This window comes from Amphiura filiformis, chromosome 13, assembly GCF_039555335.1.
Source record: "Amphiura filiformis chromosome 13, Afil_fr2py, whole genome shotgun sequence".
NCBI lineage: Eukaryota > Metazoa > Echinodermata > Ophiuroidea > Amphilepidida > Amphiuridae > Amphiura > Amphiura filiformis.
This window is the reverse complement of record NC_092640.1, coordinates 40,063,856-40,082,431: the sequence shown is the minus strand read 5'-3', so window position 1 is coordinate 40,082,431 and position 18,576 is coordinate 40,063,856. Positions and strand designations below refer to the sequence as shown.

General features: G+C 34.4%; 1 protein-coding gene across 1 annotated transcript; it reads right to left on the bottom strand.

The window, feature by feature from the left end:
• Nucleotides 1-389: 389 nt before the first annotated feature.
• Nucleotides 390-17,180, bottom strand: LOC140168340 (uncharacterized). The gene is made up of 4 exons (XM_072191711.1): nucleotides 16,949-17,180; nucleotides 3,192-3,303; nucleotides 2,571-2,672; nucleotides 390-1,915 (listed from the first exon to the last, which is right to left on the bottom strand). The coding sequence occupies exons 1-4, from the start codon at nucleotides 16,973-16,975 to the stop codon at nucleotides 1,830-1,832; spliced, it is 327 nt and encodes a 108-aa protein (XP_072047812.1). The 5' UTR covers nucleotides 16,976-17,180; the 3' UTR covers nucleotides 390-1,829.
• Between the last annotated feature and the right edge of the window lie 1,396 nt (nucleotides 17,181-18,576).

The window sequence follows — 18,576 nt, the reverse complement described above, 5'->3', positions numbered from 1 at the left end:
AATGGAGAAACATATTTTTTTTTTTCCAAACAAAAAAGGGCAAAACTTTTTTTTACAGAACGTTTATTTTTTCACTGAATTTTGCGTTTTAAAACGGAGAAACACTATTTAAAATTGGACATTTTATAAAATGTGCCATTCATTTCTTGATGTCACAAAAGTTATACAAATTAAGATATGAATAAGACATGAGACGGTGTCCCTATAGACGAATCCAATTTCACGCATTCCTACACCTCAATGCCAGCCATAGCTGGGTTCCGTCGGATATATCCCATCTAAAATATGAAATGATGCGTCCTCGGCGGGGATTTTAAACTGCATTTCATCACCCGTGTTACACGTAGACAATAGAATCATGAAAGTTTACAACACAATACAACATAACACATATTTTAAGCGGCTTTAATCAACCCAATTGGGCAGTCACAACACCAGGTTGGTGCTCCGGGGACCCAGTCATGGCCAACACAATTCTGACCATCACTTGGCTCGTTGGATTCGTCTATAACTAATGTGTTCAAGGCCTCTTTCCTCACGGAGAGACTATAGCCCCCTCATTAGCTTCAAAGTAAAAATAGACCTAAATAGGTCTAAACGTAAGCTTAATGCAACAGAGTTCATCACTGTCTTTCAATCCTAATAAACTGACCATATTTATAGGTAGGCCTACATGTAGTTTTGTATAATTTTAACCCTAGAACTTCTTAGCCATACCGTATTTTTTAACACGGACTACGAAGGGGGGTGCCGGGTGCACCCCTAATTTTTAATTATAAACGTCATATACCGTTATATTTGTTACCAGTGTATAGCTATGGGTCTCCTCTATCCAGTGATACCAAAATAAGTACAAACATTCTCCACAAAATTGGGGAAATTCTGGCTATGTACAATAATATAAGGCAAAAATTGATTTCGGCAAAATTTCATCCAATTTTCTCTTCAATATAAAAGGAAATGACAATTTCAACCTAGCCTAACTAACAAGTAAAAATTCACTAGCTCTTAAGAAAAGCAGGCTACACTGCAAGGGGTTTTTTTTCAGTTAAATGGCTAAAACTTGACTAAAATGTGACTCCGAAATAAAAAGCATTGATTTTTCTGTAGAAACAAATGGCGTGCCTCACCTGAACCTCCCCTCTCCCCTTCTATGGCCATCTTTGATGGCCGGTCCTGTCCCAGGTAAGGTGCTGGAGTAAAAATCTTATAAATTGAGCGCAAAGGATGGATATACGATCAGCTTTGGTCGTTTGGGCGTAAATGCGTGCGTTTTTTTATGACGAGTAAAATATCTTGGGGGTGGTACAAGTTCTAGGGTTAAATCCATGTGGCCATGCCTCCATGGCCTTTCTGATCTGAGGCCGAATCTAGGTCTTGACCTTCCCTCGTATTTAGTTGCCATTCTGAATAAAAATTAATCAAAGAATGTGTATAAGAATTGAAAATCAAAGACTTATGAGTCAAGTATGAAAGAATAAAATCAAATGTGAAAAAGACTTTGTAATGTTTCAAAGAATCAAAGACGTTTGTATATTAACACTGTGTCAAGTTTCCTTCTTGCCCTGACCTTCTTGTTATAGGTTGACATCTGCATTCCGATGCCATGACAAGGAGGCCCTTGAAATCGGGCTTGTGGCCGTCATTATTAGGTCCTCCATCATCTACAGTTTTATATTATCTGCAGCAAGTCTATTATGATCCATGCTAAAATAGTCTTGGTTGCCAGTCTGAGAGTACACTTTGGCAAAGGTCCTTCTTGTTATTAAAAAGAGGTAGGTCCGATAACTAGGAAGGATGGCATCGGCTGTGCATCACCGCCTTAGAGTTTAAGGTTGGTCATGCGCAGTATCAGGAAGAGTTGTCCCACCGACTTCGATACCCGAGACTTCGGGGGAACTTGAATCGTCAAGATCTGCGTGTTGGAAAATGATATCAAAATGATATTAAATATGCTATAATTTTATGGTAATAAAGATAATACACTTTAATCGGTTTATGTTTTTGTTGGCGGATATTTTTATGCTTTGAAAATAAAATAGAAATAATTTAAACATGGAACTTGTAACAACCGTTAACCGTAGGAATATTTGGCAACACTAATTCTGTCCTAGAGTAGCCCCTGTAATTCCTAATAGCGATTTCTCTACATTTGCATCGAATTATCTTTATAGAACATTAATATTATTACCCAGTGAGCCGAAATATTTCTCACAATGTCATAAGGTTCGGACAGGGTTTTGGGATCACTATTATTTTACGACCCATAATTAATATAAATGCTGTGGGGTGTTTTTTTTCACATTTTTGAAAGTGTAGGCCCTATTGACAAAACAATGTTTGAATCTCCAATTAGCCTACAATAGGGCCTAGGCATACTGCACTTTATGTCAAAATGAGCTATATTTTATATCAATAAGTGATGTATGTATTGATTTATAATGGGAAATAATGCACAAAGGAAAAAGTACGTTTTTCGTTTCTGGATTTAAAAACTGATGCGAAGTAGTTATCCGTCATATACTTCGTGATTTGTATAAAGAGATCTGAATCAGCTGTGAATAACTTACATATTAAGATAACGGCTATTACTGAGATGGTCACAAGAGCTACTAGTACAATTCCAACTATAAGAGAGACAGACTGGCAGTCACATGGCGTCCTTTCAATACCTGCAACATAAAGGATTTGATCATTACAAGATTATAAACTGAAAACAGTAATTATTTTGCAAGCGGGGACTTTTGGTAGTGTTGTTCCTCTCTTGCTATAGTACTATCTTGGTCTATGCTTGTTTGTTGGGAATTTGTTTTTGTTTCGTTGAATAAGTTCATCAGGTTTGTTGATTAAATAAACAAGAAGACATTTTTGCGTGACAAAACCAAGTGAATTTTTACTCACTACAATATTTCGTCCTTCACTTCGGAGGACTTCATCAGGTATGACCGATATGGTCATCTGATCCACATGTCATACCTGATGAAGTCCTTCGAAGTGAAGGACGAAATATTGTAGTGAGTAAAAATTCACTTGGTTTTGTCACGCAAAAATGTCTTCTTGTTGTTTTTGTTTGTTTTTTCCTTTCTTGCAAACCGAGACCGATTGGGTCCACGATTTGATATTAAAAATGTCTGTCCTCTTTTACCGATTTTTTGTCCCCGGTCATACACGTAAGTGGGGTGTTTGTGTACCTTTTCTTTTATGTTGTTGTACTTCTACTACAATTGGATCACGTGATTTGTTTAAATTAACGTCTCCTTCTGATACTGCAGGTGACAGACCACTTCCATTCCCTTCGTCCGTCTGTATGGGATAAAGAATAATATCACATTAGCTCATGAATTATGCAACTATGCAAATTAGATGACGGCTAGCCAAGATATTACACGAACACGTTACAAACACTCTCATGACTTTAACCAAGTTTTAAGGCAAAATTCTGGAAACTAAAATTACGCTTGTTTTAATCTCGAGATATGTTTAATTAACAACGAAAGGGTAATATCACAGCAAATTGAACAGAACAAACGGCATTTGAGAGCTAAAACTACGCACTTGACGTTGATGTATGCATCATGTCACAACGGTATTTTCTAATTGGGCGCTTTTCACTTGCACAACTTTTTTTTGAGACAGGCTGTAGGCCTATACGCACTAAAAAGGTGTAGAAGAAAACGTTATAGGAAAACGTTCAGATGCGGAAAATTGACTGCTAGCTAGATGCTCGCATCACAGTTCAGATAAGACAAATTTTAAAGTTTAGAATTTGGTTTCCCAAAAATATGGTATGTGTCAAGGGGGGGGGGGCAAAGATTTTTTTGGCCAACGGGAGGGGAGACGGGCAAGCGATTTGCAGATCATCCCCAGGGGTACACATAATTATTGCACAGCCCCTAAGAGCTAAGTTAACATTATCGTAAATGAAGCCGATGTTTAACATGCGATGACATTTCGACGGTAAGGCTTGCTGAGTCGGCTTATATCATGTATTATTATCCCTCCAATAATAATTGCTTCCGAATAATTGGGATAATCAAGATACTTTGGAACTGATTGCAATATCACCATGATCACTATTATCTGTTCCAATTCCAGTGACACACCATGTATATTGTCCTGGGTAGGATTAGGTCTATGTTTATGGAGGAGCACGCACTACTGTACAGCCCTGTTATTATTGATTTTCAAAAAGTAAAATGCTAATACCTATTTCAGTACATCCAAGGTCCTGAGAAATTAATGAGGTGTCACTGGAGCTGGATTAGATTATAGGATCTCTAGCATCACCTTCAAGGACACAGTTAACTAACCCCAATCGCTTGTAAATGCATAGAATGACCTTTGAGTATGTTGGGTACACAAACTCATGCTTTTCAACTTGAGGTCAAATTTGGCGCTATGATTGAAGGTTATACCACTGAAAAGGAACCATTTTGGTTTATACACTTTTGTGTTTACGTTCTAGAAAACGGGGATCCCGAAAACGGGGACCCCAAAACGGGGACCCCTTAAAATTACCCCATAAAGCTACTCACAAATTTCTAGGGGGTCCCCGTTTTACAGATTGACCTGAGTAATCTGTAAACCTGGGACCCCCAAAACGGTGACCCCTTAAAATTACCCCACAAAGCTACTAACAAATTTCTAGGGGGTTACCGTTTTTGGGATCCCCGTTTTAAAAATTGACACAGGGTAATCTGTAAAACGGGAACCCGAAAAACGGGAACAGAACACCAACGTTTTGTATGTTGGACAATTATATAAGAAGCTAAAATTGATGTAATCATGACGCCATGGTGAATATATTGGCGAGATTTGGACACTCATCGGTCTTTATAATAAGATAGAGAGAAAAAAAAGGGTCCTTGCTATCTACTGAAGATAGCATTAAACTTAATATTTGTCATCTACTGAAGATAGCATTAAACATAATATTTGCCATCTACTAAGTCGTAACTTCACAGTGTGATTATTTCAAAACTCAGAATGATATTGTCAGGTTTTTATTTTTGATTTGTGATGTTTAGGAGTAGTTCTCAAAATAGCAATCGTTTCCTAAAACTATGAAAAACAAATATTTTCAGTTATTCCTAAACACTTTAATATGTTTGAAACGTGTTTATATGTTTAAAAAACGCTACAGCTGTATAAAACGGGGACCCTAAAACGGGGGCCCCAAAAACGGGGACCCTTAAAATCACCCCATGGTGTTTAGCCTGAGGTTGATATTTAATATTTAAACACAACCCTTAGCAAAACGGTAGCAATAAGAGTGTTTAGGACGAGGTATAAGTGTTTAGGATGCGTTCCGCGTTTAGATACAAATTCCAAATGCGATAACTTTAAAACCAAACGAACGGTGTTGATTTTATTTTAGATTTGAGAAGTGTAAAAGAATAGGTTTTAAAATATGAAACATTAATTTTTTCTGAAAAGGTACATGTAGAAAATAACAACAATTTGGCTACACGCTTAAGGGCTGGGGTATGAACGTTTGGACAGTATTTATTTTGGGACATTAGAGCACATCAGACATATCGAATTGCATTCTGAATACGAAGAATGTCATTCTGATATCAAATAATTTTGATTTTTAAAATTCGCAATTTAATACACATTTTATGGCAAATAATAAAAAATTGATATTTTTAATATTTTACAGTACTTGAAGTAAACTTTATAAATCTCATGATTTATACTTAAAGTGTATGTAGGTGGGATGAAAAGCCGACGATCAATTGAAAATTTTGACCTTTCGTATTGAAGATATGGATTTTTTTCCCAAAACACCAAAAAAATTAGGTCTTTTGGGGAAAAAATCCATATCTTCAATATGAAAGGTCAAAATTTTCAATTGACCGTCGGCTTTTCCTGCCTGCTACATACACTTTAAGAATATATCATTAGATTTATATAATTTACTTCGAGGACTGTTATATATCAAAAATTTGAAAAATATCAAATTTTTATAATTTGTCATAAAATTTGTATTATATTGTGATTTTCAAAAAATGAAAATTATTTGATATCAAAAAGACATGCTTCGTATTCAGAATGCAATTCGATAGGTCTGAGGTGCTCTCATGTCCCACAAAAAATACTGTCGAAACGCAATAAACGCTCATTTTAGATCCCTTAACGTGTTTAGAAAGTGTTATAGTTAGTGTTAGAGCTAGGGATTTAGGCTACAGGGTTTTTTTGTTTTGTTTTGTTTTTTTGTTTTGTTTTTATGCTTCATTTGCACATAAGTCCCAACACAGTTACGATTTGAACATGAACAAATTATAAACATCTCGTTTGAAAGGTCGAGTTCCAACTGTTATGTTTCTATTTTCAGCTGCCGCTGAGAATACATGACACGCGCGGGATTTTTACTTATCCCGTTTAGGGAGCGATCGTTATTTATGGCTGGGGGTATGGTAAATTTTATGGGGGAACACGAAATTTTTGGGGGGTCTTGAGGGGAAACCTGGAACTTAGTTGAACCAGGGGGGGTTGTTAAGTTTTAAATGGACAAAATTTGGAAAACAAGGGGGAACGCGAAAAGTTTGAGCGGACGCAAGGGGGAACGCAAAAATTTGTGTCGATATTTTTTCCAAAACGCCCATTACCCCCCCCCCCCCGCCGTAAATAACGATCTGTCCCTTAAATAGGACCTTCGCTTTCTCAGAGACTACTTTACTAGGCCTAGCTCTTTAAATTCCTAAGATTAAAAAGTTAATCTATTCGATTGCGATGAGGGACAAATCCAAGTTTGTATATTAAAGATTAAAATTGAACTAATCTATAATAAAAATTCCCTTTAAAAGGGAAAGCCAGCCTCAATGTAGAAGAGGTCTTGTAATTAGTTTTGGTAAAAAAGATTACCATTTACTAATCTTATAGATTGAAATTAAAATCCGTAAGATCCCGGGCATAAGATTGACTTTTTAATCTTAGTATGGATTTAGCTTGGATTAAAATAGACACACAATTCTAGAAAAAGAGGGGGTCATTGGGTAGTCGCACCTAAAAAAGGGGTCATCAGGTATGACATTTTGAAAAAAAAGGGGTCATAAGGCTAGGGGCGGAATATTGACAGGCACATACCGTTACTTCTAAAGTTGAGTGCCCCCGGGGGTACGGGGATGTGGGGCAGTGAGAGATGGGATGCCTTTTTTTTGGTATAACTTTAGGTCGTATAATATTCAGAAAACTGCTTCAGAGATGAGGTGTTTTTCACAATTGTCATGAAAAGTGCAGATTCTTAATTGGGACTCTTTTTTGGTAAAATTTGGTAAATTTTTAGGGTATTAAGTAGGTCTACCCCGCAAATATTTAAAATAAGAGTAAACCTATTAAGTCATCATCCACCAAAAAATGTTGATAACGTAAAGAAAGTAGCAAGTTTTTACTGAAGGGGAAAATTTATTACTTGAACCGTGAGGGAGGAATGTTAAGTGTTAAATGGAGAAAAAGGGGAATCGGAAAATTTAGAGCGGAATTTGGCCCAAATGGCAATTGCACTCAATTATACGGACAAAAAGGAACAAATAAAAATGGACGAAGTAAAATCATGAAAATGGTGTGGACGAAGTAAATTTAGTATAAATAGGCCTACCCCAATACGTTGCATCATACCCGCATTTCCCGATTCAAAGGCATGCAATCGACAGTTTTAGGTGTGGTGTGATATCTTTGGCCCGGCTTTATCTCCTCAAACCCCTTATATTATAAAGTTTAACCTTTCTTGTGAACCCTTTCATAAAATGTCAGATGTCATCTTTGTTTTCAAATCCACTAAATTCTTGATCTTTACCAGCATGACAAGATTGTGAAAGTTTGAATAAATAACCAATAATTCCTCAAACTTTTGTGATAATTTGAACAATGAAAATAAGTTCGCGAAAACGGTGCGCAATTTATAATGCTCCTACTCCAATAAATCCTCTAGCCTGAACGAGAACTATTTTGAATATTTATGTTAAAGCAATTTTACTGTCGCATTATTCTTTCTTATCATGTTTATTTTTCAAGAAACAGAAACATTTTAGGACCAATATTTTCTGCCACCTGAAGAGTAATTCCCACCTGATGGAACTATATAGGTCCAATTCAATGTTTGTCTTATTTACTGACAGCCTATGGGCATACAGGTGAAACCTTTAAAGATTCTTGTACCATAGATCATTTTGCTTGTACAGAGGAAGAAGTATACAAGTGAAAAAATTAGGTTAAACAAAAACTGTCTTTAAAAAAGACAATGCGACGGATAAAGATCGTGTTTCATATATAATGTTACTATTGCTTGTAAATAACATATATGAGAAAATAATCTTTGAAAAATGAAAAAAATTATCATCATATTTTGCTTGACTAAAAAAAAAGAAAACGAAAACGAAAAAGAAATGCGATTGCTCCTGAATGCGATTGCTCCTGAAACCGTGAATAAGCTGTGGATCAGAAACTTCAATCTTCTTGTTTGAAAATTGTGGTAGTATAACAGGTCTTGTGTCATTGTATGCATACACTCAAAAAAATTGTTGATGTTATACTTAATTAATTGAAGTAACTTGTTGCCTGAAACAAAACACTTCGTATTAATACTTCAAAGCCACCCGCGTGCTCACTATATGACCATAGATTTATGCCTTGCGTTTCATAAACTTTCTTTGTTTACTATGCTAATGTTACAATTGTTTTAAAGAAGTAAGTGTTACCCAAACGGTTACATTTCAACTTGTTATTTCAGCACATCACATCAAAGTTCCCATTGTTAGGCTAGCTCATATCACACACTATAGGTGGCGCTATTCGTCCATAGGGAAGTGGAATGTGCATGTACGGTCCAAAAATGGCTTTACTGTGGGGCTCAATGGAGAAAATCACTAAAAATTAATTTTGACAACCAAAACCTAAGTGATGTTGACTTATGTAGAAACTGGCATGATACTGGATTCATAAACTATCACATAGTGCAATCCATGTTCCACCAAGTGGACACTCGATTTAGCTCAAAAGCAATTTGTGTGTAAATCAAGACCATCCAAAACAGCTTTCTTACAGTAAAGAATAGGAGGTCATCTGGAGTCACATACAGTAGTGTACATTGTACATGTGCCTGCTGTCACAATTTCACACACAAAATTTTGGGCAATTTGATGACACTATTTTTGTCTGTAACTTCAAAAGTATATGCACTAGAAACATGACTGACCCCTTATTGTTTAGGTAATTTAATTCTCTTTCAAATGAAAGAACTTTCAGCTAAAAATATTGAACTTCAAAATTTTATGAACAACCCTACCATTGTACGCCCGTTCCTTTTAAAAGGATTTTTTTTATCGAGTAAAAACTCGGGAAATTTAGCTGAATAATGTCGCATGTAAAGCCTATTATACAATGCGCCCACTGCCTGATCAGGAAATACTGTCGAATCAGGCAGCATGTTGCCGAGTCAGGCAGCATGGTATCCCACAATGCAATGCTCTATTTCAAATATACCGTTATTTCTTGGTTTAGAATAAAGAAGTAGGTAAAATATATAAAATTATCAATGGATGTACAATTAGTAGTATTTTTTCATCAATTTTAGTTAAAATAAAGTTAATTTGCATATTTGAATCAAATTTTTAAAAAACCGTTAGAAATTGTTTTGTTATTCAAATTATTTTCCCCGGTGGGTTTTTTTTCGCCCGGTGAAAAATTGTCAACTTACATGTGTGTCAAAGTAAAATTTCCACCAATCTTTTATAAAATCACCATGAACAATTTAGTCCTTAGTCTGTCAAATTTGGAAGGGTAACCAAAGCCCGTGTTGCCTGACTCGGCAACATGCTGCCTGATTCGGCAGTACTTCCGGACTGCTCAATATTTACTCTAGGGGATGTGACAAATGAAAACAAAAATTGACACAAAAATCGTGTTCTCCCCTTACTTGAGCCCGCTCACAATTTTCGGATTTATACCTCCTGCTTTCCCAATTGTCTCCATTTAAAACTTAAGGGATCTAAAATGAGCGTTTATTGGGTTTCGACAGTATTTTTTTTGGGACATTAGAGCACCTCAGACCTATCGAATTGCATTCTGAATACGAAGCATGTCTTTCTGATATCAAATAATTTTCATTTTTGAAAATCACAATATAATACAAATTTTATGACAAATTATAAAAATTTGATATTTTTCAAATTTTTGATATATAACAGTCCTCGAAGTAAATTATATAAATCTAATGACATATTCTTAAAGTGTAGTAGGGAGGAAAAGCCGACGGTCAATTGAAAATTTTGACCTTTCATATTGAAGATATGGATTTTTTTCCCAAAAAGACTTAATTTTTTTTCGTGTTTGGGAAAAAAATCCATATCTTCAATACGAAAGGTCAAAATTTTCAATTGATCGTCGGCTTTTCATCCCACCTACATACACTTTAAGTATAAATCATCAGATTTATAAAGTTTACTTCAAGTACTGTTAAATATCAAAAATATCAATTTTTAATGATTTGCCATAAAATGTGTATTGAATTGCGAATTTCAAAAAATCAAAATTATTTGATATCAGAATGACATTCTTCGTATTCAGAATGCAATTCGATATGTCTGATGTGCTCTAATATCCCACAATAAATACTGTCCAAACGTTCATACCCCAGCCCTTAAGGGTGGTCTTAACTCTAGAATTATAGAAACTTTAGGGCCTCATAACTGCTAAATTGTTGGTCTAAAGAATATAAAAGTATACATTTTTAGAATGGCAAAGACTTGATGAATTCATCTGTAAGGTCAAATTTGGGCCAAAATGCTCATTTTGGAGACAATTAAAAAAAATTTGCCCTGATTTTTTTCGGTCAACGTAACAAAAAATTTCTTATTAATTTTTAAAAACTATATACGACCGCTTTTTTTTTCATTTAATTTTAATTTTGACCAACTTTAAGAAATTTGCACCAAATAAAAAAATGTTCAATTTTAAACAAACAAAAATTAAAAATCGGTACCAATAAACAATTCGGAATTTCGGATTCCCCCATAAGACCCCCAAAGTTTTCCGATCCCCCGTGTAAATATTGAACAGTCCCTTAAAGCTATACAATTTTAAAAATGTAAGGAATCTTAAGCCTATAGATGTTGACGGAGTATAGGGTTAACATAACATGACCCTATACTGGATTAAAATGATCAAGTTCAAGATCACATTTTCGTTTGTAAATCGAGTTCAGTGGCCATTGTAAGCTATTGTACTAGGTTTGCCTATATACATGTAGGGCTCCTATATAGCTAATAACTGCTAATAGTACTATAGTTGAGGTTTATAATATTATTATATATTATTATTTTCTATGTCCAATCCCGGCATCCAATGATGATTGGGCTATTCCAGAAATTAAAGGCACCCCCCAAAGAAGACATGGGATTCAAAAAATTTTCCACCATTTTTGCTCTGAGAATCCCCGCCCCCCCCCCTCCAAAAAAAAAAAAAAATGTCAATAGTTTCACAACCCTAAAAGAGACATGGGAATTCCGAAGAAAAAGACACCTTTTTATTTTAGGAATTCCCAAAACTTTTGGCAATTTTTTAATCATTTATTTGTCAAAATGGGAATTCTCATTTTATTTTTTGGGTGGGGGGGGGGTTAAATTTTGTTATGGGAATTCTAAAACAATTATGGTACAAAATACAAACTTACATGTCTTCTTTAGCAATTAATTTCTGGAATAGCACATTATAGACTGTCATAGCAATATAATAAATTGTGTTGCGCTGTGTGCAATTGCCGGGTGCATCGACAGCATCGGGATATAAAAAGGGCGATATAAAACTGAGTTTTATGATCTTTTTTATTGTCAGGCAATTTTTAATTCATATTTAATCATCAACATTATGAGAAGCCATAGTGTCACCACTATCTATGGTGAAACGTAGTTTTTGGAATAACAGTAGGCCTATAATATATGCATATGTCAGGCAAAATTAATATTTCTTCAAAATGTTATGATCCGGTATACATGTAGAGGCTTAATGGTAAACAAGCTATGCTCCAGGAGCACCTCTTGTGCCATGCATGTGGAAGATACCTCAAAATGTTGCGCATAGAAGCCTAGGCCAATATAATTTCACATGTTGAATAAAATGATGTCATAATAATCAAATAGGGCATATAAATAAACCAGGAATATAATCGACATAATTATATTCATTATATGTTTACAAGACAACAATAATTATGTTTTTTTGTGATTAAAAATTTGTTCTATATTAGGCCTATACCCTACTCGCACATAGCACAAGTAGTGTATACACTTTATCACCGTGTTTTTTTTATCATTTACTGCATGCACAAACCGTAAAAATTTACGGTATTACCGTAAACTGAATTACTATTTCTCTACAAATAGGCATGTTACTTATAGCCTATAGTATCGTTAAATTTGATTGTTTTGTAATGTGTTGTATCGTTCACATTTTTCAAATATGAAATAGCCGTATTTGTCTTGACAGATTGTGTTTAAAGACTACTTCATATAATTTATCGTGTATATTTACGGCGCTACTGTAATTTTAACTAAAAAACCATTGGTAATACTATAGAACCCGGGAAAATCGGGTAGCCTATACCGTAAAAATTACGGGCATTCTGCCGTATATTTTACGGCAATATATCGTAAATATAATAATTTTACGTTAAAATATCATCGGTTTTACAGGAAAAGGTTGATAATAGAACTGCCAGGTATTTTACATTAACATATTACGGAATATTTCTAACAGTGTAGGCCTGCGCTAAATATCATGAACACTGCCAGGCCTATTTTATATGTTTTTCATACTTTTTTGGTTGGGAACCGCCAATATTTAATTTTATTTTTTAATTAAAGACATTTTTAAGAAATTTAAGAAAATGCGTTCCCCCTCGCGTCAACTCAAAGTTTTCAGCTTCCCTTTGTTTTCCCTATTTTCTCAATTTAAAACTTAACATTCCTCCTCATGATTCACATTTAAAAAATAGATTCCCCTCAAAACCCGGGTCAACCCCCCCTACCCCCCCCATTTCTTTTGGATTCCACCATGGAGCAAATATTGAACGGTCCCTTATTGGCGTTTTGCCTGTAAAACGCACGCAATACATAACATCAAGATTGGTAAACTGTATGCCGGTTCTGTTCTGAAGCACAGCATTTGATACAATTTGAGCGCATCATTTATACCAATGACCGTGAAATGGGAAAAGTTCCATAGCATACCAGGTCAATAAATCAGCAAGTTTTAGTCAAAAAATAAGAGATGAATTTTACTAAAAAGAAAATGATTAATAGAAGCGCAGAGTTCATTGTCATGCTATATCATGTTTGTAGAAAACGTTGACTTTACCTGGCCCAATATTTTATTAAAGCTTCAAAAACAAAGTTTGGTTGAACTTGGGGCCTAGGTCAAAAATTGTTGAAATTAAATGCCAGCCAATTTCGTCCTAACGCGCAATGTAAATAAACAAGATAACTATGATAACTGAACTTTAAATTAGTCTGGGAAAAGGTCTAAAATCGTAATCGTTTGAGGCAAAATTGTAAAAATATTTCTGATTTTCTAGATTCCTAAATAACCATAACAAAACCTGATGATAACAAAAGGAACTGTTAAGGGCTGGGGTATGAACGTTTGGACAGTATTTATTTTGGGACATCAGAGCATTATCAGACATATCGAATTGCATTCTGAATACGAAGAATGTCATTCTGATATCAAATAATTTTGATTTTTGAAATTCGCAATTTAATACACATTTATGGCAAATCATTAAAAATTGATATTTTTGATATTTAACAGTACTTGAAGTAAACTTTAGAAATCTGATGATTTATACTTAAAGTGTATGTAGGTGGGATGAAAAGCCGACGATCAATTGAAAATTTTGACCTTTCGTATTGAAGATATGGATTTTTTTCCCAAAACACCAAAAAAAATTAGGTCTTTGGGGAAAAAATCCATATCTTCAATATGAAAGGTCAAAATTTTCAATTGACCGTCGGCTTTTCCTCTCTGCTACATACATTTTAAGAATATAACATTAGATTTATATAATTTACTTCGAGGACTGTTATATATCAAAAATTTGAAAAATATCACATTTTTATAATTTGTCATAAAATTTGTATTATATTGTGATTTTCAAAAAATGAAAATTATTTGATATCAGAAAGACATGCTTCGTATTCAGAATGCAATCCGATAGGTCTGAGGTGCTCTCATGTCCCACAAAAAATACTGTCGAAACGCAATAAACGCTCATTTTAGATCCCTTAAGGACGGGTTAAAGTGCTCTTGGAATTGGCATGGCGATTGATGACTCTATTGAACCTTACATTCTCACAACAATTACTTTAAATACGTGACGACATCAACTGTCATCATAATCATGATAATTGGTCTTGAAATTCTTCTTAAAATTTTCAAAGTTGTCAGTGCACTTATCATGCTTAGGCCTATACCATTCCTATAATATAATTGACACTTTCCAGTCAGTCAGCGATTGGTGAACATCATTAATAGTTATTTTATGATACTGATATTGATGTTCATCCCAGCAACTGCATGAAAGTGCCAATTGTAGAAATGGTCTATCAGCATTGTGTCCCTATAAGAACTGTTTCGTCGGAAACTTTTTGGGTTTTAAATATATATATTTTGATGCTCGAACCAAACAGAACTAAATGGTTGATGTAGTTGAGGATGAGGCATAAAACAGCTATTATACATTTTGAATTTTGACAATTAATTGACCACTCCGTTCTGTGAAATAAGAATTTTACGAAATACTACGTCGTTTTCAAACCGTGGGTTCAAATATCAGTCTGTATCTGGATGCAGATGGTTTTCAAATGGGAAGATAAATTTATATAAAGTCAGTATTTGTATTTAAACAAGCAAATGAAAAAAAAATCGGCTGATATATTAAGCATATCATTAGCCATAATATTAGTCCTCCTATTTTTTCTCAAACAAAATTCCTTTAGTAATTACATAATATTTAGTAATATATAATAGGGTATAATATTTGCCTATATGTCTAGGATAGGCCTACTATTCAAACACCGTCGAGTATGTTATACATACAGAGTCAGGGGTCATAACTGAACTATTATAGCTTATTATTATAGGCCTATGTTTATACACCACCAAATGATCGAACGGTCGGTCGGTCAGCATTTTTGACAGGTTGGGGAGGGGATTTTTTTGATGCGAGTCAAGGAGCTTTTGGAAAATCGACATCAGGGTGGGGTGAGCAATCGATCGTTTTGGCTGACATTTTTGAAAAAAATCAGCCCCGTACACATAATTATTGCATAGCCCCTTACACGCCTGCTAAAAGACTGATTTGAGGCTATTTGATAATATAATTATTGAAATACGCAATGTCATTGTCAACTCTGAAACTCAGCTTTTAAGCTCAAAAGTTGCAGTTTTTTAACCTCTAAAATAGGACATTAAATTGCCCTATTTCAGTATATTAAACTACTAGTATAACGTTTTTAGCAGATTGAAATTGCAATATTATTTTTCTAAAAACAAGATACGCATGTTAAATTCGTTATTTTTCTATTTTTTGTTATTGAAATTTTGATATTTTGTTCAAGAATTCAAGAATCTATGTGCGCTATATCTCAATATAAATGTTTTATAAGGAATTAGTTTAGTACTTAGCATGCTAAGGAAAGTTATAGAAAAGTTCCTTATCATGTTAGAAGATAGTTAAAGGAGCGTTTTGTGATCCACAGCCTCATCCGATAGGTCCACTTTCTAAAAAATTTGCTTGCCAAAAATAATCGTCAAATTTAGGCCCCTATATTTATGTTCTACTATTATTTACAGAGAAAATACAACACAGTCCCAGCAAACACAAAACGTTTTCGACATCATTCGCAAAAGGTTATAAAAGGTTGTCAGAAAACGTTTAAATGTCGGGTTATATAAAGGGTATATTAAGGGTTTAAAACGTTTTCATAACATTAAAAAACATTTCAAAGTTTTTCATAGTATAATTCCAAGAAAAAAACTCACTTTTTTCCATACATTTTTTGATAATCTACTGCTCATCAAACAAAAAATGTTTTAGAGAAAACGTTTAAATGTCGGGTTATATACAGGGTATAAAACGTTTTAATAACATTCCAAAAACATTTTTGAAAACTTGGTACAAAACATTCTAAACAGAATGTTATTTTGGGATTGAAAAAATATTTTGCGAAAAATGTTTGCCCAAAATATTTGCAATAACGTTTTAAAAACGTTTTCATGACCGTTATATAACCCGACATTTAAATGTTATTAAAACGTTTTGAAAAAACATTTTAAGAACATTTCTGTGTTTGCTGAGTGCAAATATTTTAACATAATGTTTTTTATGTTTTGACAAAATATTTGGCAAAAAATGTTTGCAAAAATAGTTTACAATAACATTTTTGAAAACATTTTAAAAATATTGTTGTAGTGTGTTTTCATACAAAACGTTTTCATGACCTTTTCATGACCTGTATATAACCCGACATTTTAATGTTATTAAAACGTTTTTATGTAAACCAAAAGCCAAAATATAACTTATTAAAAACGTTTTTGTGTTTGCTGGGGTGGCCTATGGAACTTATGACAACATAATGCATAACACGCAAAGCAAAATAGGAAACAACTTTGACATTTTGGGAATACGCTTTTTTCGTGGATATACTAGTGAAACATGAAAAGCATGCTGGAATCACGAAATACTCCTGCCGTAGTCATAAATAATTGCACATTATAATAATTACCGTTATGTTCTGCAACAATTGAACGAAGTTATCAGGCAGACGTGGTCGTTTTATTTTTATACTCAAACAAAACAAAACACACATTTGGAAAAACAAGAAAGGAGCACAACACCCTTAAGCATGTTAAGCAAGCATGGTAAATGATACAGTAAACTAAATGCCCTTACCTTTGTAACGCTTTCTAACTCAGCCATTATAATATTACTGGAAACGATATGCTATCAAAATAGTATTCACAAAATTACGTCCGAGAAAAATGTATATGCTGAAATTTTATACCAGTTATATCGAACCGCTGGTTATCCAATTGCTGACAATGTCAAACTCATCTTCTGATAATTTGGAATGACAAAAATTGTTGCCGCATATCTGCCAAATCCTGCTGTGTTGAATGTAGGTCTGTCCTCTTGCCTATACCAAACAGGTTCCTATACCAGTAGTGCAACAGGAGTACGTGCGATCGCTGCCATAAATGAAGAAACCGACATAATCGATTTCTGATATCGAAATCAACATAATTTATTTATGGCAATTCCATCCAATTCCATCCAATTCCTAATTTGCCTGTAGGCCCTAAGTATAAGCTTGTTTCCATTAAACTGACCAGTGGGGGCACCAGATTTCCAGAAAGGGGGGGGGGGTGAATTTCGGGTGATTGGAAATCATGAAATTGGTGAAATTGCCGCGAAATTGCCGCGAAAATTGTAAATATTTGATTTTGCCGACATTTGTTGATGAAGGAAATAATTGTACATTATTTACGAAGCTGCAGTCGAAGTTAGAAGTATCGATTGGTGGTGGAACATTTTCGCTCTTCTGATTAAAATAAATACAATTCCCTTCGTTTAAAATTAACATAAATTTATTATAAATGGAGTATCAAAAATATTAGGGTAGGTCGGTCGGTATTTTATTTTACACATTTTAAGCTGTAAATTGCGTATGATAAAGGCGGTGGAACTTTTTTGTTTAATTTCTTTTTTTATAATTGGAAATTTAAATTTATGATCTCAACACAAAATTAAGACGTACCTCAAATTTTCGGTCACAACTTTGACCTTCATCTGGAGACTGGCAACCCAAGTTTGGGATCAGTGACCTTTTGGACACTTGACCCCAAAACCCGGTCGTACACTCTGGGTAACTTGTATCGGCCCCCGTAGCGGTTGAGAGATGGTTGGTTGACTCTGATGTAAATTGACTCCTTCACACCCCTTTCAAAGTATCTAGCGTCCCGGTCGAGGATTTTGACATCATCTAAATCAACTTGGTGGCCGGGGGATTCAATGTGGATGTGCTTTTTTTATCTTCTTTTTTTAAGTACCCGCCAATCAAACATTTTTTTGACCTAATTACCGTTTCTGTGATCATTTATTGAATACTAGATAGGGGCCTACTATACACTTGTGATAAACATCTGTATAATTTCGAGTTCATCATGATTAAGACCTAATAACATATTTTTGAATTTATCACAAATCGACTATGGCCTATAGTCTAGCCTATGCCAGGATTAAAATTTAGGGAAGAATTTGAATTTTAAACTTCATATATTTGCTATTTGTTTTCAATATTTTTTTTAATGAAAGGAAAACCTGGTAACTACTATATAGTTTTACCAACGTGTTTTGTCATAATTTGCCTCTTTCCATGGCTGTATTTCCTCAAGTCAACACGGCTTTCATTTCAAAAGAATGATCGAACAGATGTCGATTTCTAAATTGACGTCGCTCGACACAGGTTTTGAATAATAGACATATGTCCACTCCATTGTGTTGGTTTTATGGAAATTGAC